General features: G+C 39.1%; 1 protein-coding gene across 2 annotated transcripts; it reads left to right on the top strand.

Moving 5' to 3' along the window:
* Positions 1 to 59: 59 nt before the first annotated feature.
* Positions 60 to 27,790, top strand: thoc2 (THO complex 2). Of its 2 annotated transcripts, none has more exons than XM_078265219.1 (39): positions 60 to 170; positions 3,378 to 3,433; positions 4,499 to 4,590; positions 4,808 to 4,859; positions 5,009 to 5,079; positions 5,418 to 5,539; positions 5,630 to 5,763; positions 6,170 to 6,330; positions 6,566 to 6,658; positions 6,902 to 7,057; positions 7,618 to 7,790; positions 7,994 to 8,189; positions 8,278 to 8,316; positions 8,469 to 8,599; positions 9,014 to 9,115; positions 9,815 to 9,899; positions 10,465 to 10,558; positions 12,648 to 12,728; positions 12,848 to 12,944; positions 15,104 to 15,221; positions 15,349 to 15,528; positions 15,643 to 15,807; positions 16,272 to 16,547; positions 16,800 to 16,941; positions 17,894 to 18,051; positions 18,529 to 18,657; positions 18,756 to 18,887; positions 19,011 to 19,195; positions 19,960 to 20,135; positions 20,493 to 20,595; positions 20,736 to 21,121; positions 21,435 to 21,493; positions 22,970 to 23,005; positions 25,034 to 25,165; positions 25,419 to 25,485; positions 25,581 to 25,726; positions 25,857 to 25,933; positions 26,800 to 26,846; positions 26,937 to 27,790. In XM_078265219.1, exons 1-38 carry the CDS (start codon positions 106 to 108, stop codon positions 26,825 to 26,827), a joined length of 4,695 nt encoding a protein of 1,564 aa, XP_078121345.1. In that variant the 5' UTR covers positions 60 to 105; the 3' UTR covers positions 26,828 to 26,846; positions 26,937 to 27,790. The 2 variants fall into 2 exon arrangements, with proteins under 2 accessions (XP_078121345.1, XP_078121344.1); XM_078265218.1 differs by having other exon boundaries at positions 26,934 to 27,790.
* Positions 27,791 to 27,973: the final 183 nt, after the last annotated feature.

The following is a 27,973-nucleotide window of genomic DNA, read 5'->3' as shown; positions in this document are numbered from 1 at the left end:
TCAGTGTCCCACCATGCAACAGTGAGCTAGCAGCAGCAGCTAACCACCACATTTGACCCTGCGTGTGCCATGATGAATTAGACATCCGGGCTGTGCGTATGGAAGATGGCGACACTTATCCTCCCTGGTGAATGGATCAAAAACTGGGAAAAATCTGGAAAACACGAGTTGTGAGTAGATCTGAACTTCAACACAGTGTCAGAGGTTACAGTGGTTTAACAGTTGTTGGCTAACATAAGCTAACTAGTAAAAAAAGTACGTAGCTAGCATTGCAATTTAAGGCCAGTCTTTCAAGTGTGTTCGCTAGGGCTAACGTAAGCGGCAACGTTAGCAAGCTAAAAAAAAACATTTCAAGTGGCCTGCTAACGTTAATTAACGCCGCTTTTTGAAAAAAATTATATTTTAAATAGTTGGCATTAGGGCCGATTAGGCAGTGAATACAGTCGACCGTTTTAGTAAACCGTTATATAGAGTCGAAGTGTTACCTCAATTTAAATAGCTAACGTTACCTGCATGCTAGCCTTTTGGCTAGCTTACGCTCCCACTAACCATTCTATCATTTGTAAACACGGTGGCTATCAAAGCTAAGCTAGTTAGCTAGCATTCATGTAGCTTACCCCATGGATGTATTAAGAGAACGGCTTACCCCTCCGGTTGCATCGATATACTTCAGCTTCTTAATTGAAGTAAATTTGATGTTAACATTCAGGTAGTTAGTTAACGTTAGTTAGCCAACGGTAAAACCCTTCCTAGTAACCTTAGCAGTAACGTTAACAAATAGTAACGTAACAGTAACGTTAATAGTAGTTAATCAAATGGAGGGAAACGACTGATCATGAAATATCATAGCAAGTTAGCTACGGCATTAATTGTCTGTGACGTTGACTGCCTTGTTGGGCTTTTAATTGCCTAGGCATGGCAGCATAAAAAATAAACTGATATTTCATGATGTTGTTCAATAAAAGTTATCTTCTGATACATACAAAAAAATTGGGTGAGGAGACTACAGTAAGATCGAGTAGAAAAAGGGTTGTCAAAATTGGCCAAAAACGACGTTTAAATATTCCTTATAAAAAAAAAAAACGATAGGTTTGAATACATTCAAATAGCTATTTTTGTGCATTATGTCCATAAGACGGCAAACTAATACGATAGGGAGACATAATTACTTATATAGGTATATTTATTTCAACATAAACTTATTTTAAACTACATAGCTACACTTTACAAAATAAACTAATACAATAATATCCTATATAATGTAAAACTTAATTTAAACAGCATAGACCTTTCTCCCTCTCTCTCTCTCTCTCTCTAGAGCAGTGCAGTAGGAAGGACATGACGCAAATTATCCATATCCGGTTTGTAATTCGGTCATAAACAATCACATGCTCTGGTGCTCTGGTTTATTGGCATTACTTTAAACCAATCGTCATAGGCGGCACTAAGCGCTCCCCGAAGCCCCGGTGCGGCTGCAAAATAGCCTCTTGAAGGAACTTGTTTTAATGGAACATGCACGTTCAAAAGTTGCTTAAGTCGTGCAACAGAAAACTCAGATTGGACACACAGTCTAGCTAGCTGTCTGGATTTACCCTGCAGAGATCTGAGGAGCAGTTAACCATATTCCTCATAAATCCACTGGAGTTTAAAATTCCAACACAAAAGAAGCGTTAGGTAACGGAAATCTGGCCGAAAATAAGGACATACAACAGAATTTCCGGCAGCAACGGGGCAATCCCGGAAGTGGAAGGTCGAGGATATAGACTAACGTAAAGCTAACCCATCGGTTAGCTAACTAATTGACAGTGGTTTAGCTACATTTTACATTTTGGGACTAAAATTAAATGCGCTTGGTGCTAACTGACAATTTCTGGACAGCGGGCATCAACTTTACTGGCACAGCATCAAATCCGCTAACCTGACCTTAGGCAGCAACATAGAAGTTCACCCTAACATCTGAAAAATCAAAACCTTGGCCAGAATGGGTTTGTTAGCTTTATTATTCTATTCTTAGAGAAAATGTTGTGTGAAGATTTTAACCAATTATATTGAGCGCAGCCATTACTTACAAGCGGAGACACAATAGGCTCATCCACAGGGCTAACTACAATTACCTCATTGCCTCATGCATGTTTTCAAAAGATAAATAATATTCCCCTTCTGCACGTCTCTGACTCTGGTACACATCCCCCCCTTTGCACTGACTGTAAAACATTTTATATTTAATATACTATATTACTATATATACTATACTATATACTTATATACTCAATCTCAGCTGCTGGGCAGAGCTGAGAAGTCCATTCAGTAGCTACATACATAAAGGGCTAAATAAATGTTCTGTTAAAGAAATACTTATTTCCCTACACTCAAAACCGCTAAATACTTGATTTATAGTGTGTCTCTGTTTGAGCAGCACAGTGGTAAATCCTCAAATTAGGTGGTTAAAGGCCCCATGCTAGCAAGCTCTACAGACTCCCTGTCTCTTCAAGGATGCCATCCTGTGCAGTAACATCATGGGGGGCAGCAAGTGAAACGGCAATTTCCATGCGCTCATAATCGAGGTGTCACATTTGTATTACATAACCATTTTTCAGGTCAAATGTGTTTTCTTCACAAGCCGTCTAACATGTGAACATCTGGATCTGTATGTATCTGATATCAGTTTGTGCTATGGAATTTACTGAAGACAGAGAGGCTGGGGTGTAAAATTGTTTCAGTGTATGATTGGGCGAACAACCAGCCTAACCTAACCGCCCAACCCTAATTCAGTGCTGTACCTATTTGAAGAATGAAAATGGTCTGTCTTGTTGTCAAATTGTATTTGACCTCAGGGCCCTGACACGCCGCTGTCAGTTTGGCGCCGGTGAGATTCTCTGACTGACCATTGCATGTACAGTACTTCTCGCAGTGCTTCTAGCATCCTAAGTTAAAGACATTGAGGCGGCACAAAGTATCAGATCAGTCTGCCTTTGTCAGCGCTAGTTCTTTGAGTTGAGCTGTCAACTGGGGACAGCCCTGAGTTAGGTCTTTGGTTTTGTCAGCTTGGGTACATCCAGATTGGATGGGTTTCCTGGGAGTTGTAATATATGGGAGTTATAATATATCAAAGGTTTCCCCTCCAAATGTCTCATTTTATCTGGGATATTGTAGATGGGGCATGGTGTTAGCATAGTGTTAAATGCATAACCCAGTTACAAGAATATTGGTGTGCAGGTAATTGTAACCAATGAAGCCACTGTGTTTGCATTGTTTTTTGTGAATTAATTTAATAAGCTGTATTAAGCAATGTTAGAGTGAGTTTTAAAGGCTATGGATTATCATATATATTTTTTTTTTTAGTAGTCTGACCAGAATTTTGTCTCTTTATTTCATAGTGTACAACTCTGCAAAGAACTTACAGAAAAAACAGATCATGGACGTGACATTAGAGGTAAGTTGAAATATGAGAATGACCTCAATTCTGTTATAGTCTTGTTTTTTGGTTGCCTATCAATATATTTAAACTTCCCTGTTGTACACACAGACACACATCCATCATGGGAATTGTGGTAGTTTGTACCAATCAGCTATGTAAGAAAAGGAAATATTTCGAAATGATGCACTAAACTTAGAACAAAATGGGTAAAATATATCAGACCAAAAGAAACTCTTTGTAGTCAATTTACAGCAGTTTGGTTAAGGATGGCAAAAACAGTGATAACAGTGTTTTTATGGATGTAATGACATGAAAAAATTTGCAATCCATCAATGGGAACACAGGTAATTATAATAATATGCCACTTATATTTGTAAATCATTTTACCATTTATTATGTTATTGGAAAATGCATCCATTAAACAGATAATCGTTCATCCACAACGTGCTGTTTTTGTACGTGCCAGAGGGGAACGACTAAACACTTATCAACATAACTAAATGCATTTAAAAATCCTTTAAACAATATCCTTTCAGTTAAATAATTATTAATTGCAGGGATAAATGACCTGGTAATTAGGCTGTTTTTCCTGGTTTTTCATATGACAGTTTTAGTCAAGCTGTGATTTGCAGATAGCCCAGTCCTATCCCAGTGTGTTTGCTTCAGTGTAATATGTTGCTGAATGTCACCATTTGCCACCTTTGTTGTTGCACAACAGTAAACTTAGTGTAAATTAAAACTGAAATATTTTGGTTAAGTGATCAAAACACAGACATGCATGAAAAGGAAGTTGCTTTACATTGCATTAGTTAGCAGTAGTAGTAGTTAGTCTATTCGTGGTCCTAGCCCTCATGCACAAATCATGCATAAAGTACAGTGACTGTGCCTCAATGACATTCAGAATTGTTGGTTAGACTTGCAAAGAGGAACAGAGAAAAGTTGCAGCGTCCTATTGTTCAAAGCTAACACAGACCTATCCACTTCTGTGTCATTTTCACATTTAACAACAGAGAGTCTTTTTCTTTCAGTTCTGTCAATTCAGTTCAAGATGAATTGTGTCTTGTCTATTTACCCCTCCAGACATACAGGCCGCCTTATATGAGCTCTGCTGGCAAGTTGTACATGGGAACCTGAAGTTAGAGCTTGTCGCCAGCGTCCTTGGGGACATGATGGTACAAGTGCTTTTTTGTTTGAGGGTTAAAACAATATTAAACACATAGAAGTGTCTATGCTGTATATTGAAAGAGACAAAGCTTTTATCCCTTGTTCATTACTTTCATCATGGTGACTGCACAGAAATTGCAGTACCTTTTTTTTCTGGCACATTGGTTCAGAATTTCTACATTTTTGTATATCTGTACATTTTCTGTTAACTTTCTCTTCTTTCAGGAACTCCGAGATGACATGCCATCAATTTTAGCAGATGTTTTCAGTATACTAGGTACATTTGTTTTTTTGTTTTAAACATGAAGTGTTATTGTATCTGAATTATTGCATTAAGTAAGTGAAATATGGTATGCAATGTTATAATAGCTTTTAGTTTTTAGCAAACTTGACATATTTTTACTTATTGACTGATATTTTTTACAGATTTAGAGACTGGTGCACTGGAAGAAAAAAACAAACGTGAACATTACACACAACTGGTGGGAGCATGTTTGGTAAGAATACTATTTCTGTAACATCAAATGATTTTACATAACAGACACTTCATGCACTTAGAATAGAATACAAAGGCTACCTGAAGAAAGCTATTTTGTATCTTAAAAAACGAGAGCTTGTATGACCTAGTGTTTCACTTAATTCTCACTGTTGCAGCACGGTTATGTTTTCAAAAATGGTCAATTCCTGATTGTGTGATAGGGTAGTTAGTATATAGAATTTCTGAAGTTTATAACACTGTCTATTGGTGTCATAGTTGCATTACTGATTTTGATACCCAGGTCTGTAATAAACTACTAAAACAAATTAATCAACTAGTTAATTTTTTTTATTTCAGTTTTTTGTTCCTGAGGCCATCTTGAAAGAGAGGCTGGATCCAGAAACCCTTGAATCTCTTGGACTTATAAAACAAGCCCATCAGTTCAATCAGAAGATTGTAAAAATCAAGACTAAACTATTGTAAGTAGAGAGCACAGTTTAGTAGAGATGTATACATACATAAATAGAAAAGGTGTGTTTGATGTTTTGTAATCTTGTATTTCTTCTCAGTTACAAGCAGCAGAAGTTTAACTTGCTAAGGGAGGAGAATGAGGGCTATGCCAAACTTATCACTGAGCTTGGCCAAGACCTCTCAGGCAACATCACCAGCCACCTTGTCCTGGAGAGCATCAAGTCCCTCATAGGTACCTAACAAGTCTTTTTCAGGGTTACTGCATTGAATGTGGTGCTACGATATCTTTAGCTAAAAAATGCCTCTTTTTTGCATGGCCAGACACCTATATAGGGCAGAAAGTCTATCCCCATATACTACCTGCCAGTCTCTTAACACCAAGGAATGCCAGTCGCCTCGCCCATACTTGAAGCTAGAGTTGGCAGGACTTTGGCCTCAGTAGCACAGAGGCTTTGGAATAACCTGTTTTCGTTAATTAAAGACTTATGTGGACATGTTTTTTTCTATATTGTGGTCTCAAATTATATTCTCTATATAATCTACTGTATATATGTATGTATCTACTATAATCTACTGTTTACTGACTGATCAGTTTTCCACAATTGCCTGCTTAGTCCTCCTATTTCTTCTGCCTGCAGGATGTTTCAACTTGGACCCTAATCGTGTTTTGGACATCATCCTGGAGGTGTACGAGAGTCGATCTGACCAAGACGAGTTCTTCCTGTCTCTCATCAAGTCCTACATGTGTGAGCCACTCACCCTTTGCCACATCCTGGGCTTTAAGTTCAAATTCTACCAGGTGAGAATTACAAGAATGGGTAATCAGTTGTACTGAAAGCTTGAATGTGTCCAATAGCACAAGCTGTGTGTATATTTTAAAAATGAATCCTCGTAATTTTATATTGTGATTTTAAGAGCTTTTTACCAAGCCCATTGCAACAAATCTTAAATGGAAGAAAACAATCTCAAACTATAATTATAGCATGAGTCATATTTCATTTCGATGATAATCATTTATTTGTGTCTTTATTCAGGAGCCCAATGAGGAAACCCCCAAGTCACTTTACCACATTGCTGCTGCTCTGCTTCACCATAACCTGATAGAGCTGGAAGATCTCTACGTACATGTAAGGAAAAGAAACAGCTCAAGTCCAGCTACATGTCACGTTAGTTAAGAGATTCCCAATTCATTTACAAATGTCAGTCAGAATTTGGGAATATGAGTTTTGTAAACCTAGAGCTAAAAGCTGTAATCCTGTGATGTCTTCAGAATGATTTATGTGACGCATATATTCAAAATGTAATGTTTTTTCACCTACGTCGTCTGAGACTGAAAACTCAGCTCTTTAGTTGCCTCTCTGTCATTCCAGCTTATGCCAGTAGATGCCACCATTATAGAGGAACACAAACGAGATATCTCAGAGGCCAAGCAGATTGCTCGCAAGCTGGTCATGGTTGTGTTGCCCTCAGAGAAAAGTGAAGACAAAGACAAGGAGAAAGAAAAGGAGGAGGAGAAGAATGAGAAGGTATCAAATTATTTGTAAATATAAGCCTGTTCTGGAGGAATGCTTTCAGTCTGGACGGATGTTTGAGAGTCAGAGGATTTTTTTCTTTTTTTTTTTTTAAAGCCATTTCTGCATCACCTGAAATCAAGTTAACCTATAGGGGAACTATGTGAGTTGTTGACAGAATCATATTGAAATGAAAAATTCACATCCAATTGTCTGAACATTTAAGGTTTATTAGTAAGGTGGGAAATACGGGAAATTACACCTACAGTAACCAACTTCTAATCAAATAGTATGTAAATAGTAAAACCTGCATTTTCTGTCCAAATTGTCTCAGATACTACAATATTATTTACCTTTTAGAAAATATATCATGTTGTCAGTCTTCAAAACATGATATAGATCTATAGATGGGAATGTTTAGTTTTTTTTAAAATCCATCACTTTGGATTGTGACAGCAGCTGTGTTGATTTTTTTTGTCTCGGCTCTGCTCTAACTGCCTTATTGAGTGTTACTGAACGTTGGCATGTTTAATAATACACAGACACTCAGTTACTGCTCTTTACTGTCCCCACAGCCGCCTGATAACCAGAAGCTTGGACTGTTGGAAGCGCTGCTTAGAATTGGAGACTGGCACAACGCCCTAAGTATTATGGACCAGATGCCGTCCTTCTATGCTACTTCTCACAAGGCCATTGCGCTGGCACTCTGCCAGCTTGTGCACCTGACTGTGGAACCTCTTTACAGAAGGTGCCGATTTTTTCACTTGCCCACGATGTCTAGTCATACCAAAAAAAATGTACAATTACCTCTTATTACACAGCTTGAATTGACTACTTTAACTCCTGCCAACGCCAATATTTCATGCATAGAAGTTAAATAATAATAATAAATAACCAAGCCAAAAAAGAAAAGAAAACACAGGCTCTGACACACTGTTCTGTTCCTCACAGGGCTGGCCTCCCGAAAGGGGCAAGGGGATGTGTGATGCATCCACTGAGGAGCAAGCGAGCCCCTCGGCCTGCAGAGAGCTTCGAGGACCTACGCAGGGACACATTCAGCATGATCTGCTACCTAGGTCCTCACCTCTCTCATGACCCTATCCTCTTCGCCAAGATTGTGCGTCTGGGCAAGTCCTTCATGAAAGAGGTACAAAACTGTCACCACTACATTACTACAACTGCACTACAGCCTGATTCTTTTTTTTGACTTATATTTGGTGTCCTTTGATTCTCAGTACCAAAGTGATGGCAGACCTGATGTCAAAGACAAAATGGTAATAACTGTCTTTATAACAAAGAAATGCACTGTAGATTAATATTTAAGAGTAAAAACACTGTTGTTTTGCTTAAATGGATCCGCCAGTTTATCTCTGTAGTATACGTTACCATGAGGACCTTATTAATGTTAATTGTATGTTCTTCGCAGGAAACATTATTGAGTTGTTTCCTGAGCATTGCAGATCAGGTGCTACTCCCTTCTCTTTCTCTGATGGAGTGTAATGCTTGCATGTCTGAGGAACTGTGGGGTCTCTTTAAACTCTTTCCCTACCAGCACAGGTGAGATTAACACACACACACACACACACACACACACACACACACACACACACACACTCTCCTGCGGTGTATTGTACAGTGGGTTGCTCTTTGTGCTGAATTTGTTGATGCATATTAAGGGCTTTTTAAATATTCCTTGACATTGTTTGCTCCAAATATGACACACAGCAAATTACTTTATCTGATTTTAAACTGAATGGCTGACTGCAAATGAGGTAGAAAGGAACCCTTTTATTATCTGGCAAATAGTCAAACACACATAACAGCAGTTTAGCATAATGCTAAGGAGGTGGCTAATTTACTATTCTAGGACTGCTTTGAATTGCAAGCCGACATGTTTGGTTTGTTTTTTTTGTTTTGGAATGTTGCGTAGCTAAACTGTAAATTATGCTTTCTCTATCGATGCTCCCTCAGGTACCGGTTATATGGACAGTGGAAGAATGAGACGTATACCAGCCATCCACTGTTGGTTAAAGTCAAAGCTCAGACTGTGGAAAGGGCCAAATACATAATGAAGTAAGATTTTGCAGATCCCAGTGTTCTATTACTGTGCAACCATCTGTCTTTCTGTAGCTTTGGTTGACTTTTACTGTGTCTCTAATCCAAACACCAGGTCAGTCACACATTTCAAATCTGTAGCTAATCAGTTCCCCAGCTAATTCAGTCCTGTTCTGTTTACTTGGAAAAGATAAAGTAAACATTGGGAAGCCCTTCCCATTCATTCAAGTCCAGTTTCTATGCAGTTTGTCAGTTGCCAAGAACATCTCTGAGATATTTCTCTGTCTTTCTGTCTTTTGCTTTTGAAATATACTGCTCTATGTTTACCCTGCATCACACATAACCTCCCCATCATCTGTGATAGGTCACTTCAGATTGTGGAGGCTTCAGATACTGAAACTTACTAATAACGCAAAGAAGCAGAGATTTGTTAATGTTTTTTGTTTTTTTTACCAGCCGTCTCAAACTGAGCTGTATTGAAAGGATCATTTTAAAACGGCCATGACAAGAATTAAAAAATGGGACCTTTTTTTGTGCTGGTCAAGTAATAATTCTTCAATAAAGTATCAATGACACTCCTTTTATCTTACACTGACAACCATAAGAGCATTTTGAAATTGCTATGAAGTTTACGGAAGTGACAGTCTTTGCCTACAGCACTCTTTGCCTTGTCTTGTTTTTAATCTGCTGTTTCCCATCTTTTTTTTCCTTCCCTAGGCGGTTGACCAAAGAGAATGTGAAACAATCTGGAAGGCAGATTGGAAAACTGAGCCATAGCAATCCCACCATCCTCTTTGATTATGTAAGTGTGTTTTGCTGTGATTTTTAAGTTTTAAGTCCCATTTTGAATGATGTCAACAAACTCCAAAGACAAATTAATTTGTGTCCTACAGCATATACCAATTATATATATTGCGAGGGCATGGGAGGGCGCAATATAGCATCTGATCTGAGAATTGCTTTTACTTAGTGCTCCGCCTAGGTATCATGCATTCATGAATCAAAGTAAAAGCCACTTTGTAAAAACTGATAGATTAGCACTGTATTCCTGTTGCACTAACATGTCACATGTCTCCCACTGCTCTGTGTATGTAATAGCTCTATACAATGCAATTACAATATGGAAGATGCGCAAATGAACATTGTTTAATGTCAAGAATATTTGCACATAAACTAATAGGAGGATTTACCATGTTGAGTAGTGGGCACTTATACATACTTGATCTGTAGATATTGAAATGTGAATGCACACAGGATGACTTTAACAGATCTGTTTGGCCACTCAGTGGAGTGAAGTGGTAGTATCAGGTCAGCTATAATGTATAGTTGGTGATGTTTAACCCCTCCTCTGTATTGTTGTACATCAGATGCTGTCTCAGATCCAATGGTATGACAACCTAATCGTTCCAGTGGTGGACTCCTTGAAATACCTCACATCCCTCAACTATGATGTCTTGGCCTGTATCCTACACTGTTTCCTGTTTATTCAGTCAGCTAACAACTAGGAATGCACTGAACGTAGACATTCTGGACCGATACTGATGTTTAAAATAACAATTTAGCCGATACCGTTTTGTTGTTGTTGTTGTTCCTTTTGTGACAAGGAAATGGAAAGAAAAAAAAATCTTTATTATAAAAAATAACTGACCTGTCTTAAAGTTATTAATCTCTTCATTACACTATGTTTAAATGAGCCCACCTAAATAAAGCAATCAAAAATAAAGCAACCTTTTAATTAGGGCTGAAACGATTCCTCGAATAATTCGATTACAAAAAATCCTCGAAGCAAAATTCTTTTCCTCGAAGCTTCATTAAATCAATGTAATTAAGGTTATACGGCTCACTGTGTTTCCGCACAGAGGATAATTACTAGCGCACACAACAGGTTGACACTTCTGTGGACACAAGACCGTTTATATACTGTCTAAGCACGAGACTGACGGCCCAGATTACAAATGAACGATGAAGAAAATAGCGAGAGTCTAAGAGACAGGCGACAGAAAACGACAAAGTTTGGGATCATTTTAAGCTGCAAACATGCTACTACATCATCTTTGTAGAAAACATCCAGTCTACTCATCCATTCCACGGAGCAAACCCGACACAAGGTAGCTAACTAACGTCTGCTGCTCTCGTCCACCGCGCTGTTTTACACAACTAGCCTACAGCATGCTACTCTGCAAATAGCGATGTTTTGCCAACAAGTTAAAACGAGAGCTGTCGGTTTGTAGTCTAACTGTTTATTCGTTTGCTACTAATCTTTGGAAACTTAGCTGCTGCCGGAGACAAACCGGCTCCTCCCCCCAGCATGGCCACTTAATATGCACGTGAATGACGTCATCATGCCGGTGATGTCTGCATTCTTTATTCTTTCTCCTCACTGTGTATTAGCCTTCTTAAAATGTGTCCCCCAGAACAGTGTAGTTGAATAGCCCTGCTGTAAGCTTTGTACCGTCACATTTACCTGGGCTTGGTGAACAGCTCTTTTGCATATCCAGTTGCAAAGAGCCAGCGGCAAGAAGGGGAAGGGGGTGAAAAATATTAACATTTGGGCCACCAAAAATGTACTTGGAATTTGGCAATAAAAAATGTTGCTTTTTCAAAAAAAAAAACACTCTTTTGTATATATACAAAAGACAGGTTTCCTTTTTCTTTTTTTTTTAGTACACAGCAATAATAAATATTTACTATTGCTGTTTACTAAGTATTTCTTATTAAGTATTTCTTATCTGATTACTTGATTTAATCGATGGAATAATCGATAGAATACTCGATTACTAAAATAATCGATAGCTGCAGCCCTACTTTTAATATATCCTTTCCCATGAAAAATAACTGCTTCAAAAACCCTTTTAGCCTGCTATACAACTAACGTTACCTGCTCAGTGACAATAATCTTTCAGTCCTTACGCTACATAGCCCAAAAACAACATTTTGTTAAACATAAATTAAATGTAAAAGCTATTTGCAAAGCAATACAATATTTATATATTATCCTTGGAGTTTAACTGCTTTGTTGAACTTTCCCTTGTTGGTGACGGTTTATGTCGCTGATCTTTCTCCGTCAATTTTTTTCTACAACGCAAAGATATTCAGTTTACTGTCATAGAGTGAAGAAACTAGAAAATATTTACATTTAGGAAGCTGGAATCAGAGATTTTTTTTTTTTTTTTTTATCTATGTATTAATAGTTGGCAATAATTGAAAAGCTGGCAACTAATTGATTAATCTTTGCTGCTCTAGTCGTGTCCAGTCAGTGGCTTCTTCTCCGAATCAGCAGCTGCAGTAGCAGCATATGCTAGTGGACTGTTGCCCAAGTCTGACCTAAAAAACAACACATTAACATCGTCCACTGCCATAGGTGAATGCCATCTTATTTGCCGAAAATATTGGCCAATACCAAGGTTTGCCGGTACCAATGTTCTGCCGATTAATCGTTGCATCCCTACTAACAACATGTGTATGAGTGTGTTGTTGGAAAGAAAGGGGTGTGAGTGTAAAGGAGGCCTCTTTACTTTCTCTATGTTGTTTGACTTAACTTTGTCTTCAGATTGCATCATTGAGGCTCTGGCAAATCCCGAGAAGGAGAAGATGAAACACGATGACACCACCATTTCCTCATGGCTTCAGAGTATGTGGCTCCACAGTTACTGTACAGCAGTCGCAACATTCATTTGCATGCAAAAGGAGAGAAACTGTTTGATGTTTTAATGAGTATCTAACGTACACCTGTTCATCTTGTCAACCAAGGCCTGGCAAGCCTGTGTGGAGCCGTGTTCAGAAAATACCCAATTGAGTTGGCTGGCCTTCTTCAATATGTCACTAATCAGCTAAAAGCAGGAAAGAGGTAAGCAGCTCCAAATGACAACAGGATGACTGGTTTACAGGATATGCTGAGTCCAAGCACCAGTGGGGCCTTGTTATCACTGCAAATCACATTACAACTACAGTAATGAGTGATTACACGTTATTCTGCAAAATCGGTCTTAAAGGTGCAATATGTAATACTGACAGCTAATGTTTAAAATAGTTACTGCAGTACAAATTAAAAATACTGGAGAGTCGTCTTCCCTGCCCCCTCCTCCCCAGACTCGAAGTTCACGTTGGTTGCCAGGCTGAGACCGGAGCATCCAACAATTTTGCTAGCAGCTTGTCTCACATAGCCAGACATTACTTCACAGCACAGCGGAGTAGCTAACATTAGATGCTGGCTATATTGACAGTCATAAAAGCCCGTGCTCACGTGGAGCTCTGTACCCAACTGACAGACACACTTTATTGGCTTAGAGTTACGGCAACAATCGCTAAACACACTGCAAACTCAAGGTCCTCTCTTCCCGATTTACAGCCCCCCTCTCTTGGCTTCAAATGACTCACCGTTGTCGGCTACGGCCGCTGAACAGGCTACACGTTGTAAACAGCCCTGGCCCGCTTGCCTAGTCCTCTGGTAACGTTAGCAGTTAGCAGGGTGTCTCAATTGTTGTTGCAAGTAACCAACTTGGGTACTCTAGCTATGTAATTCAATGTGAGTAGCTACACAAATGTTGAAATGACATAAAATGCCTGTACCTAGTAGCCTGAAGCTAATGTTTACCTGTTCAGGGGGGAAATTAGCCAACTCTGCGTCCTTTTGGGCTCTAAGCTGTCTCCATCTTTGAAATACATCTCCATTATTTACCCTTAGAAACATGCTGTTTTTTTTTTTTGTTTTTTTTTTTAGGTCAGGTAGAATCTATCTCCGTTGATCCCATTCCTTTGTTTGCAGCTTTCATGGCTGTACTAATGTTACAGCTGTAGCGTGCTTGGTTTACGTTTTTACAGGTATATCTGGCAACCCGGCCTGGCTGTCAAACTGGGCAGTTGAGAACAGCACAGGCCAAAACACAAACAGAAATTCCGTCAAGGAAGGGAAATTTCAAAAGGAGAAAATACTGGCATTAGGATTGTTGTCAGAAAAGTATAGTGTATATATATATAGTATTTCAACTTAGCATGTTTCCTTAATATCTGATGACGCATTGGGGTCATTTTTGGATTTATTACAGATATTACATATTGGACTTTTTAATATAGTAGTCATTGGGTTTGACACACTTTTGTCACATTGACATTGCCTTAAATATCATTAGGGCAGACAAACAAGTTGAAAATAAAACATTTTAAAATCTTTTTAAGGAGATGTTGAACATTCTGCATTATATTTTAAATGTGTCTGTGTTGGAAAGAGCACAAGGCATTTTTTTTCCATGCCTGACTATTGCTTCACTCCTTATGCGTCTTCTTATGTGTCTAAATGTGCTATTCTTTATTGACCCTTTGCAAACACGTCACACGACCACGTGACGGCGCCTTGGCGAACGGCGGAAGCACAGGCTAAACGGTAGAGGACGAGCGGAAAGTTTCATAGTTTCAATCAGTTTGAAATACATAACACTAAATAAACTGTATTTATGGCTTTATATGGCTTCTTCTATTGAACAACGAGTTGTCGAGCCGTTATCGGTCGAGGTAGGGCATCTGGTAGGTGCTCACAAAGAGCAGTATTTGGAGAAGTTGGAGATAGCAGGATTGCATACCGACCCTTAATTCATTCTCCCTCCGTTTTTCAATATTTTTTGTATGTGTGTTAAGTTAAATGATCAAGGGAACGGCTTTCTTTTTTGGATGTGTAGCTAGGTCAGTGAATAACCGATGTTAGCTAGTTATGTGGGTCATCATCAGGTTGGACCTGTTAGCAGGACAGCTGGTTAGCACGGCAGCTAGCTGGTTGAGGATAATTTTATTTATCACTAATTTAAAACAGGAAGGCAATACATACACATGCTTGTGTTGGTGAGGATTACTCTGTAGATTGTGAATGTGAGAACATAAACGAAAACGTAAGAGTTTAGCTTGCCGTCCATCTACAGCATAGCTCTTCCGCCGTCCGTCATGGCGTTCATAATTCGCGCGAGTGGAGCGTGACGTCACGTACAAAGGATCAATATGTCCCTCCTCTCCCGGCAGTTTTGACCTGTTGATCCTGAAAGAGGTGGTGCAGAAAATGGCTGGCATTGAGATCACAGATGAGATGACCTCAGAGCAGTTAGAGGCCATGACCGGAGGGGAGCAACTCAAAGCTGAGGTATATAGACTAAAGTACACTTATCATTCCCTGATGCAGTCTCTTGAGCAAGATATGTATGACTACCTTGAGCAGTGCTGCACCTCAGGTTAGGTAATTTTCATTATGTATGTGACTTTGTCAACAGGGTGGCTACTTCGGCCAGATCAGGAACACTAAGAAGTCATCACAGCGTCTGAAGGATGCACTGCTGGACCATGAATTGGCCTTGCCTCTGTGTTTACTCATGGCCCAGCAACGAAATGGTGTGGTTTTCTTAGAGGGTGGAGAGAAACACCTTAAACTTGTTGGCCACCTCTATGACCAGGTATGCACCCTCCCTCAATATAATCTAATTGATTTTTTTTTTTACACTCTACACAGCTCCTACAAGATAAATCTTTTTCTCCCTTCTATGATATTATTATTTATATTCCTGCAGTGTCATGACACGTTGTTGCAGTTTGGTGGCTTTCTGGCCTCCAACCTTAGCACTGAGGACTACATCAAGCGGGTTCCCTCCATTGACATCCTTTGTAACCAGTTTCACACTCCACATGATGCTGCCTTCTTCCTGTCTCGGCCAATGTATGCCCATCAGATTTTGGTGAGTAGACTACTCCGTCAGAACCCCCGTATGCATCAAGTCACATTTCTGTTACTGAGAGAGATTCTAGTCTGTATAATAAGTACAGTGATTAGGTATACATTTTTGCCAGGTGATTCACGGCAGTTAGATTTTTATTTTAGAATTGTGTAATGATGTTTAGACCATTCTGCCTTTTCCCTCTTCTTCCTCATTTTCAAAATTTGAGCTCATGTTTGGCCTTGCTTAACTTTGACTTTCCTACCTAAAATGGAGCAAGTAACAGCAGTGTTCTTCTAAACAGACTGCCTTCAAGTGCCTCAAGGCTGATCCCATATGTGGAGCAAAAACATTTAAAAAGTTTAACTGCATTTCCACATTTTATATCGCCTACGTTTTTGTGCTATTTGTATAAATGTATCACTAAGAACCTGTTTTTTGATTTGGAGAAAATGGAGCCCTTACTTTATGCCCTCTTCACACAGTCTAAGTACGATGAGCTGAAGAAAACTGAGAAAGGCAACCGGCAGCAGCAGAAGGTACACAAGTATGTGGCAGCCTGTGAACAGGTGATGACACCAGTGCATGAGGCTGTAGTATCCCTCCATCCAGCCAGGGTCTGGGACGATCTCCGCCCTCAGTTCTACGCCACCTTCTGGTCCCTCACCATGTATGACCTGGCCGTTCCACATTCTGCCTACGAGCGTGAGGTCAACAAGCTCAAGGTCCAGATCAAGGCCATTGAGGAGAACCCGGAGATAGTGAGTAGTTGCTCCACAGCTGTTGCTAAACAGCATACATTTCCACCACTCATGACCAATTCAGAATAAACTGAAGCATTTGTGCAGTGTGACTTACAGTAATTGCAGCAGTAGAGTCCCTGTACATTTAGATCACAAAAAGCAGCTAATGCAAAGGAGTGCAAGACTCTGTGATTGTAAAAGAGTACAATTATAGGTTGCTGTTGGTGTTGTGTGTCTTCACAATGTGAATATTGTTTCCTTCCAATGTAGCCCTTGAATAAGAAAAAGAAGGAAAAGGAACGCTGCACTGCCCTGCAAGAAAAACTGCAGGAGGAGGAGAAGAAACAGCTGGAGCACGTCCAAAGGGTTTTACACCGTCTCAAACTTGAGAAAGACAACTGGTTGTTGGCAAGTAAGTATCCCAATTTACACTAAACTACATAAATGGAATTAAGCTTTCAGAAGTATATTACAGATGGAATATATATATATATATATATATATATATTTATTTATTTATATGGGCTGTCAATCGATTAAAAAATTTAATCTAATTAATTACATACTCTGTGATTAATTAATCGCATACATAATTAACGGTGCCTGAACCATTACTTTTTAAGAAAGTAAGAAAAGAAAAAAAAAAAAAGGGTACTAAACAACAGTTGGTGACATTAAAGAACGGCTTGTTTATTGCTAAGGCCATATGGTCAAAATTAAATGATTTAATAATAATGTATAACAATAACTAATTTCAGTAGTAAATTGCTGTTAAACCATCAGATGGGAAAAGGACATTTACAATAACTTCATATGCACCACGAGGCTGTAGTTTACCAGTTTCATTGAACGCACCATTGGTGTTGTTTCTCCGAAGGCAGCTACAAAATATCTTACATACCGGTGTTGAATCCTCTAGTAAAACACAGTCAAACTTTACACCGTTTAGCGTTAGCTGTCAGCATTGTAACCGTGTTTAATCCAGCTACTAGCTAACGGTAGGCTAACGTTAGCTGCTGTCGAGTATAGTGTTAACTAGCTAGCGGTAGGCTAACGTTAGCTGCTGTTGAGTATTGTGTTAACTAGCGTCACGTGCAGCGGGGTTTGTGTTTCCTGTAACTTCTGTTTCAGAGCAGCAGAGAGAAGTGCAGACATGTCAGTGGCACCAGATTTTTCGTCTGTATGCAAGCGTCAATATGGAATGGATTAATCTGTTAATTTTAATTAACGCGTTATTTTGACAGCCCTATATATATATATATATATATATATATATATAGCCATAATCACAGCATCAGTAAATCTAATGTCAAAATGTTAATTCTGTCTCTGTTACTAATATAACTTTAAATGCTTACTGACAGAATCCACAAAGAACGAAACAATAACAAAGTTCCTGCAGCTCTGTCTGTTCCCTCGCTGCATCTTCTCTTCCATCGACGCTGTGTATTGTGCCCGTTTTGTCGAGCTGGTCCACCAGCAGAAGACACCCAACTTCTGCACCCTCCTGTGCTATGACAGGGTAAGACACTTGTATACATACATGCTCAGACTCTCATACACATTAATTAATTAATTAATTAAACAAACTACATTTTAACTGCAGTCTTCTTAAAGCTACAGTGATTTATAAGAAAAAGAATAAACATTAATAATGCGATTAATGAAAGGGGATATTGAAGGCACTAATTTGGCCCAGTCAGCAGAACAGAAGTAGTAGAAAGTTCCATTAAAATAACACTAAAGAATAAATATAAGTGTAAAAAATCCACTCAGTGGTTCAACAACCACTCAAGTGCACCATCAAATTAAAGCCTGAATGGGAAGTTTTATAACTGCTAGCCTATTAAGACCTTTTTTGTAAAACCCCTAAATAAGTGCAGCTTTGAGATATTGAGCATCACAGCTTTGACGTATCATTTGGCAAAATGTATGCATACCTTTTCCAACAATATACTTTGTTATTTAAGCAAACACACTACATTATGTCACTCTGCAGGTGTTCTCCGCCATCATTTACACTGTGGCCAGCTGTACGGAGAATGAGTCTCACCGCTACGGACGCTTCCTCTCCTGCATGCTAGAGACAGTGACCCGTTGGCACAGCGACCGCGCAACCTATGAGAAGGTGTCCATGTCTATGTGTTCTCTACGCTTTTCACGTTGATAGACTTCTGATGTAAGATGAGCTGGGAATTGATCTCTCTTCTTATTGTGTGGTCATAGGAGTGCGTCAATTACCCAGGATTCCTGACCATCTTCAGAGCCACAGGCTTCGATGGCGGGAACAAAGCAGATCAACTGGATTATGAGAACTTCAGGCATGTGGTGCACAAATGGCACTACATGCTGACCAAAGTAAGCCATCCTTCCTCATCATTATTTTTCTTCTTGAAAATTCTGTCTAGATAATGGCAGTCAGGGCTCTGTGGAAGGTGTGTATTTGTCTATGACTATGTCCTCTGTCTCTGCTCCATCCAGGCTTCGGTTCACTGCCTGGAGACAGGAGATTACACCCACATCCGGAATATTCTCATAGTGCTCACCAAGATCCTGCCCTGCTACCCTAAGGTCCTAAACCTGGGCCAAGCGCTGGAGTGCCGTGTCCACAAGATCTGCCTCGAGGAGAAGGACAAGAGGCCAGACCTCTATGCCTTAGCAATGGGGTAACACAGCATTGTGTGCTGTCCAGCTCTTTGTGGAGCATACAGTTAACATATATTATGGAAATAAATAGAATAAATAAATATTATTGTGGTAATAAAATGGAAAACGTGGAAAGATGGAGTCCAGAAAAAAGAATAGTATGCATTACCTAAATTAGATTTTATTTTATTTATCTGTTCAGACACCGAGGAGTGGCAAGTGGTAACTGTAACACAGATGTTTGAGCTTTATTTTGACATAGGGATATTAAGACTGTCTGCTGAAGATTTTAACAATTTGCAAGATGGCTAGTGCGTTTATATTTTTAGCTCTAGAGTGGACATGAAATACAGTTGGTTTTTCTACACTGTCTATAATTCGGCCTTTGAGTGTTAATCAAGTGCCTGTTAAAAGGATAATCTTGTCCATTGATTCCTAATGCAATATTGAGTCTTTAAGCAACAGTATTTTGCAATTCCAGTTGCATTGTTTCTCATCTGCTTGATAGAGCACAACATGTATTTCTAAAAACATTCAGGGACAAATCATTATCTTGGTGGAGGTCTGTACTTAAGTAGATACTGATCACCATCTATGAGTGTCAATGGCTGTGTTTATTTATAGTATGCAAAGTACAGAGTATGCAGGTGTTTGTAATTTCAAGCAAATGTGCTGGGCTCAATTACTTACATTTTCCTGTCTCTGTTTTAAAGTTTTGTACAATGTGTGTTTTCCTTTTGAGGTTTTGTCTCTGCCTTGTGCAAACCCTTTATGCATCTTACAGTTATTCAGGTCGTTTGAAAGGCCAGAAGGTGCATATGGTCCCCGAGAATGAGTTTCACCACAAAGAGCAGCCAGCACGCAGTGCCACCCCTGCCAATCAACAGAACGGCCCAGGCAGCACAGGCAAGCCTGCCACCAGCACAAGCAAAACAGAGGAGGGGATGTCAGAGGATGGTGGTGAGTGATTGGAAACGGCAAGACTGTTTTGAATGTAGTACATGAGAATTGTATTTAGTTCACAAGTAAGGAGCCAGATACAATATAGTATTATACATACCACATTTAGTTTCAATTTTGTTTTCATCTGTAGTGCCATTGCCACAGCTGAATCATTCCATTTGTAGTTTCCTTACATCTGATAAATGGGGTTAGGCTATTTTTGTAGCTGTTGGCTATCAATATTATTCTCCTGAAAATATAAATAATAGGTTCAATGCCATGAAACTTAAAGATTGGTGCTACAAATCCTAATATGCTGGTTAGTAATATTAATAAATCCTGTGCTCATACAGTTCTTGGTTTTTTATTATGCAGATCGGGGCAAGGATAAATCTCAGGGGACCACAAAGCCAGTGAACAAAGCCAACAGTGCAGCGGCCAAAGTGACCACCAGCAATGGGAACGGTGCTCTTAACAGGTAGGTATCTCAAGAGCTGCTATGACGCAAAGTTATCTCAAACAAAGCTTAAAAAAAGCATCAAAACTCTGTGATTAGTGAAATTGTAAAACATTTTTTGAATAAAGAATTTTGAAAATGAACAATTCATCCCTTTGCAGCACCAAAGCCATTAAAGAACGAGACGACAAAGAGAAAAGTGGGAAGGAGAAAAAAGAGAAAAAGGAAAAGACACCAGGCAGCACTCCTGAGACCAAGGCGGAGAACCGTCGGGAGAAGCAGAGAGACGAGAGAGCAGGGAAGGAGGAGCGGGTGGCACGTGAGGGTAAGGAGAAGACCCCCAAGGCAGACAGGGAGAAAGTGAAGGCTGAGGAGAAGAGCAGCAAAGACGACAAGGCCAAAGCCGGCAACGGGGAGCCCATGGAGCCGTCCAGGGAGCGCGATGCCATCAAGGAGTCCAAGAGCAAGGAGAAAGGAGACAGAGGTGCTGTGGCCGGGTCCCTCAAGTCACCAGTTCCAAGATCGGAGTCAGCCGAATCGGAGAGGGGTACGAGTCTTTCTGGTTTTCTGTTATACTGTCAGTCCACATACACCCTCTATAAAAGTATCCACCCCCTGGGACTTTGTTGTGTTTTCTTGTTTTACGATATTGAATCACATGGATGTAATTAGGATTTTAAAAATCCTGATGATCTGTTATTTTGACACATTTCATTTAATACATTAAATTGAATAGGTGTATGAATTTTCTCGGCCCTTGCAACAAGTCTGTCAGTCATGAGTGGATAAGTGGAAGCTTTTGGTGATGGTTGAATGTGTAGCTCAATTAAACCCAAATTTCCCTCTTCTTGTCTTTACAGATCACAAAAGACGAAAGCTCGACAGTCACTCTTCTCCGTCCCACTCCTCGTCTGTTAAGGTTAGTATGGCTTGAGGATGGCAGTGCCAGTTTCTTCTCTATCTGCCGGAGTGTTCCCTGCCGTTGCACATTCCAGCAGCCCCGAAGATCACCAAGGAGTGTTGTCGTACATGCAGGCATGACGTCTGGAAATTCCAACCAAATCCATGGGAGTTGGAAAGCATTCCATGGACATCAGCATAATGTTTTGCAGAATTGGGAGAAAACCCCTCAAAGACTTAGCCAAGAGAATATTGTGTATATTGAGTATTTTCATATTGAAATATTTATCTATTTTCATATTAATGAAAGCAGTCAGTGTGCCTTTGGAAGAAATGTTTTTTTTTTTTTTCAAGCATTTCTATATATCTTGAGGATTTTTTGAGAATAATATCCACGTGAAGTAAAACGGCTTGCCAAATCAAGAGCTTGCGCCTTCTCCAATGGCAATTTTTTTTTTTTTTTTTTTTTGGAACACCGTATTTTACTACTTGAAATGGTGTTCCAAGATTTTTTTCCCCCGTTTTTGCAAGCTGAGAAGATATCCTGGTTAAAGTGATGTGAAGTATTTTACTTTCCCCTCAACGTCTGAGTCGGATGGTGTCCAGCAAACCACTCTGCTGTAGGAGCGCCTCTGCTGCGGCTGAGTCATCGGTCCCCCTTCTATCTCCGTTTGTTGAAACGGCCTGCATGCCACCTTCACATCACGGTGCGTGTCCAGTCAGACCAGTCTACAACGCCATCCCCACAACTACCAGCCATCGGCATCAACAGTCGTACTACCTCCTGGCAAGCCACCAGCAACCGAGATCAACGGAGAAAGTGAATGTCACAGTTTTTAATCAGCCAAAAATCCAGAGGAAAGTAAGCCTGCCCCTACAAAGAGCGAGAGTGAGGGAAAGAGTGGGCGAAGCCTGAATCGTCTGGAGCGTTGCCCAAACCTGGAAGCTTGTGATAGGTCTTTATTTTACCCTTCCACCAGAGAAATAGGCTCCCTGTGTCCTATCCATTCCTGAACTGTAAGTGACAGCAACAGTTACCTATGTAGGGATGCAGTCATGCACATAAGAATTGAGTGATTTGTCTTGCACACACAGGCACAGGCATACACATTACTTACAGCACTTGCACTTTAGATGTATTGACTACCAGCTGCGCTGTAGGGCTTTTATATGAAGCAGCCTGATATTGCAGACATGTCTGTAGTCGTATGACGAGCAGTTATTTCATATATGCTCAGGGTTTTCTATTTTAAAAATTGACATTCCAGATGTTGAGCTTATGAACTCGCCTTTATGTAATAACCTTGTCAAAGCCTTAGTCCTTGAAGGTCAGAGGTCAAGGGAGAAGTATGCTGTTGGTCCGGCCAGCCCCGACTCTCCCCCCCCTTCCCCCCCCCCCCACCCCTTCTTCCAACTCTCTACTGCTGTCTGACAACCTCCTTCCAAACCCCCCACCCCCTCCCAGCTCATCTGTCATCTCCATTCATCCCTACAGGACAATAGCAACGAACCCAAGGAGTCCACATCCAAGGTTTGAACTGATTCTGCTACTCGTACCTTCTCTCACATTGTCAATTTTCTTTGTTCAGGTGCCAAAAATGTGTACAGCTGCTAACAACAGGAAATAAGTCATTTGAGATGTCTCCATCTCTCCATTTTTTTTATATTCTCACACTATGTAATAAGGGGTGGGGGGTCGAAAATCGTATGTATCGTTAATTTCTTTTTGCGACAAGTTATCAGTTATTTTCCTTAGAATCAATATTATTTTTTTTTTTACCAATGATTCACCTAGTTTCTGTTTATACGGTACCGTTGACGGCGACTGCAGCATATCCATTTCCAGCAAAACAGACGGAAAGCAGAATGCAGAAAATGTTATGTACTTCTTTACAAACAAAATAAATGTCAGACTGACTGACGTGATGTGCATTATTTTTAGAAAAAAGTTGGTTTTTAGAAATGTGTCATATATTGTATCTAGAAGTTTATTATTCAACTTTTGTTTTTGTTAAAGAAGGAAAAGAAAATCGCAATACTTAATACTATTGAATCGCAATACTTCTAGATTCGCAATACAAATCGAATCGGTACCCATGGATCGTGAAAGAACTGAATCGGGACAAAAGCATATTGTCCCAGCCCTAAAGGACAGTAGTAATGGATTGATCCATACGTCACCAAATTGCAACTAAAACAATGAGTGAAAAGAAGCTAAAATGCTCCATAGGGCTGCTGTTAGGTGATAATCTCTGTGGCGTCTTCACTACAAACAACCCCTTTCACTTTACACATAATCACTTGATTGATTTGTAAGATAAAGAATATTGAGGAGCTTAGCTTTAAGGTTCATCTTTTGGCATATTTTACAGTTAATTTAGACCCAATTTAAAAAAACAAAAAAAAAAACACAGGTATATCATAAACACCAAACCGTTGTGGGTCTCTTCGGGTTATGTTTGTCACAACATTGAATCACATTGGATGTAATTAGATTTTTTGACACCGATTAACAAAAAGACACATCTTAACTGACCTAAATTAAGAACAAATCAATTAATTAGTGTTCTCTCCCTTCAAGATAATATTTAGAAGAGGCAGCAATTCTTGCCTTGTGGATATGTTTGTATCATCTCTGCACATCTGTACACTACTGTTGATCAGCGTCAGTGTTAATGTCTTTGCGGGTTGGATACTTTTGAAAACTGTCGGTAACATTTACAAGGTGGCTAAAACATCTGTTATTAAAAAAACATCACAGTCACTGAACTGCATGTGCCTGCTTAGGACCATATTTACTGTTAGACATCACACAAAAAGAAGTATACATGTCCTGTACGGTAACACTTTACTTAAAGTCCCCCTAATAACATAAACTATATAAAGAAATGTTATTACAGATGTGTTTTCTTATATTGTCATTATCTTTTTATCCACAAGCCTCCACTTTATATTCATTAATAATGTTTCCAACAATATTTTAGTGTGTTATAAGCCATTTATGAAATGTCTATATACTGCTCATAAATGCGAAATAGGGGGACTTGAACTAAGGTGTTGCCCACTGTTATGACATATACTATAATAGATTATGGACAACTGTTTTAAAGAATATTATGCGTTGTTTTCAACTTGAGCCATGAGTCAAAGACCATTGTGATATTTGTAAAATCATATTGGTTTGAAGAAATGGAACTGCAGTGAGTGTTATGTTAAAGTTCATGCTTTAATAGGCTTTATTTTTGCGTCAGTTTATTTGGTAAAGCTTTGTCAGCTTCAACCACATTGGTTCCTTTTCCAAGTATAACAAATCTCAGTATTAGATATACTGTAGATATGTGAAATATAAATATAATCAGTCAATATTTGAACTGTTTAGGTCAACATGCAGTAACAAGTAATTTCAGTAGTTGTTTTCACCCGTGTTACCAAAGTGTGTTATTTATTTGTAACACAATAACTTTGTAGTGATATTAACACTCGATATGAATTAATTCAATTAATATAAATTAATCAAATATTTGTTTCTCGTTCTGTTCAAATATAATTGTCTTTGCAGCACCACGCCAACTACAATTCAGTTTCCCGGTCCAAGAGCAGAGAGAGAGAGATGGAGAAGAAAGATTCAGACAACACACAAGGCCGATCCAAAGAGAAGAAGGAAGACAAGGATCGGAAAGACAAGAAAAGAGTCAGTATTTATTAAAAAAAAAACCACTGCACATTGAGAAATGGGTTTTGGAAAGGTCATGCTTGTGAATTTACGTATGTGAAGTTTTTTTTCTTCTCGTTTTTATATACCTCTTGTTCTAAAGTTAGCCAGTGTTCATATTAGTTGGACTAAGAGTAGCAACAAGTGATAGGTTAATTTATTTCCATACATCCTGTGGTCAGGGTTTGTTGTTACCACCATTAATGTACTGTATGTCGCGTTTCTCTTTTAGGACCATGCTGTCAATGACCGTGAGACGAGCCAAGAGTCCAAACGTAAAAAGGATGAGAATGGAACGAGTATGTTAGTTGTTGACAAATCCAAAGTATCCATTCCCCTAGCAAGTACAGTGTAAACACAATATATAAAAACAAACTCAATCTTCTCTTCCCAGATTCCACCAAAAACAGCAAGAGTGCGAGTCCTTCCTGTGAGTCCCCGCTTTCAGCTGAAAAGGAGAAGAGTAAAAGATCCAAATCTTCCAGTAAAGAGAAGGCTGAGTCTGTGAAACCTGAGCGAACATCCTCTGGAGGCAAAAAGGTCAACTTAGCTCGTCACCTTCCACCAGTGTCACACTCTGTCCTGCTCTGTTTGCATGGCCTTTAATTCAACAACTTGTTGTCTGCTGATATGTTTTCAATTTAGACTTCTTTGTGTTGTTGTGCCACAGGAGTCCAGACACGACAAAGAGAAATCTGAAAAGAAAGAGAAGAGGGATAGCAGCGGAGGAAAGGAAGACAAAAAGCAATATCCTTAAAAGTAGAGTGACAGCTCAATCTAAATTCTGGGTGATTTGTGCTGTTTAGTTTAAATATTTAAAGGTATGGTCTTTCAAAATTGTAGTTTTTTTTTTTTTTTTTTAAACGTCACTGCTTCACCAGATCAGTTGGAGTTACCTGCTTTGCTCAAGGCCACATTTTTGGTCAGGGATGAAGTAGCTTTTTTTAAAACTATGCAAACGTTTGTGCACCAGCGTTTCAACGTGTTAAGCACATCCATTTGTTTCCATTATGAGAGATGTACCAGCATTTTTATCCTTTGTGTGTCATTAAATGACTCTGATGCAATAAATGTTGAGGAGCCAGCCAACAGGACTTGCTTGTAGACATAATTAGTAATGTAATCACTAATCCTTAGCCTGTAACCGACTTGTCTAATTTGAGCATTCTACTGTAGGCAAATTCCTGTCTGGCAGTTCCCGCAGCCCCCTCTGATACAACGTGCCCAGCTAAACTGATGATGTGCTTTTTAACTTGGATCTCGTAATTTCGATTGGCTAGTTTGAAGAGCCATTGTTTCGTAAATATTGTTGCTCACTCACTTTATAGCAGGCCGTTATTGACACTTTACTGGCACTCCTCAGGAGTATTAATTAAGTTTGAGTCATTTCCTGAAATTGAAAAAAAGGTATGATTATTTTGGGGTTCTCGATCATGTTGGTGTTGGATTGTACCATTTTAATATCAGTTAGACGATGAAAAAGAAGCAGCCTGGATACTTCAAGGTTTGTCTCTGTTCAATGACACCAACAGATGTTTGTTGACAATCACTAATTCAGTACTTGTCAGCCTTTTAGTCTTTAAATAATTTACCATTTTCCTTAACAATCATACTCATAAATCCTCTGACAAGCACAGATAATGTGCACTCATCGGTGAAGGTAAGGCGCTTTCAACTTTGTAAACGGCTCTCAATACAACATCTCTGTGGTCAGTATTTCATGTACTTTCTCTCCTCTGATCCACAGCAGAACTGGAGAAGCTTTGTTTTTATCTGCAAGACATCTGCAACTTCATCTGTGCTATGTTATTAACCCGTGCTCTCATTTCTGCCTGTGTTGTTTTGCTGTAAATTCCCCTCCCAAGTGTTGTTAGCTGTAGTTATCTCAACTTACAGATCACCTCATTATTTTTCGGTTTCAGTATACAGTAAACCAGCTGAAATGTTTTTTTTTTTTTTTATTACTCAGTATGGGCACAATGTGCTGCTCTTATCAAAATGTTATTCTAATTAGAAAAGTGGTTACTGTATGAAATGATCTCGTGGTAACAGGGTCATGGATTCAATAATCTTCATGCTTGAAACTTTGTATTTTTTGTATGTTGTCAGGCTTTGCTTTTTGCTCTTTTCATTGGAGTTAACATGCTTTCCATACTCACTTACCTCATATCCTTTTGAGATACTTAGATACTTTTATTTATTTATCTCTACCTTTTAATCTGAATAAGACAGTAAACTATGATGTGAGGAAAATGATACAAAGGACCAGTTTGTATATTGTGTACAATAATAAAGAGGGTAACATGAAATTCACATCATGTTATTTCTTCTTTTTTTCCCGGTGTCCCTTACAGTCCTTTTTGTGATTTTGTGTTAATCAGGTTTTTACATAATTTATAAAAATGCCAGTTCGATCTTGATTCAAATGTAGAATTGTAAAGAAAAATCAGACAAAAAAATGCTGAACCTCTGTACTCCAAATACCACTGTTTCGAAATGATTTTTGGAGATTTTATCTGCTGTACTCAATGAGTGTAAGCTTTTCTTTTTAAAAAAACAAACAAAAAAACAATAAATAATAGTTTTCCTAGTGTGTTACTTTGATATTGTCTCTTACCTTCCTTTGTTTCTTTCCTTCTCAGCTGGTAATCCACCGAATAGTTACTTAGCATCTGTAGAAACAGTTTGTACCTCAGATACAGTTGGATAGTTTACATGTTCTTAGCACTTAGTATAGCCTGTTGACCCAGAACACTGAAACACATTTAGCTGATGAGTCTTACAGGC

Source organism: Sander vitreus, chromosome 13 (assembly GCF_031162955.1).
Source record: "Sander vitreus isolate 19-12246 chromosome 13, sanVit1, whole genome shotgun sequence".
Classification (NCBI taxonomy): Eukaryota; Metazoa; Chordata; class Actinopteri; order Perciformes; family Percidae; genus Sander; species Sander vitreus.
The sequence above is the reverse complement of the archived record's forward strand: the minus strand, read 5'-3'. Positions and strand labels throughout refer to the sequence as shown.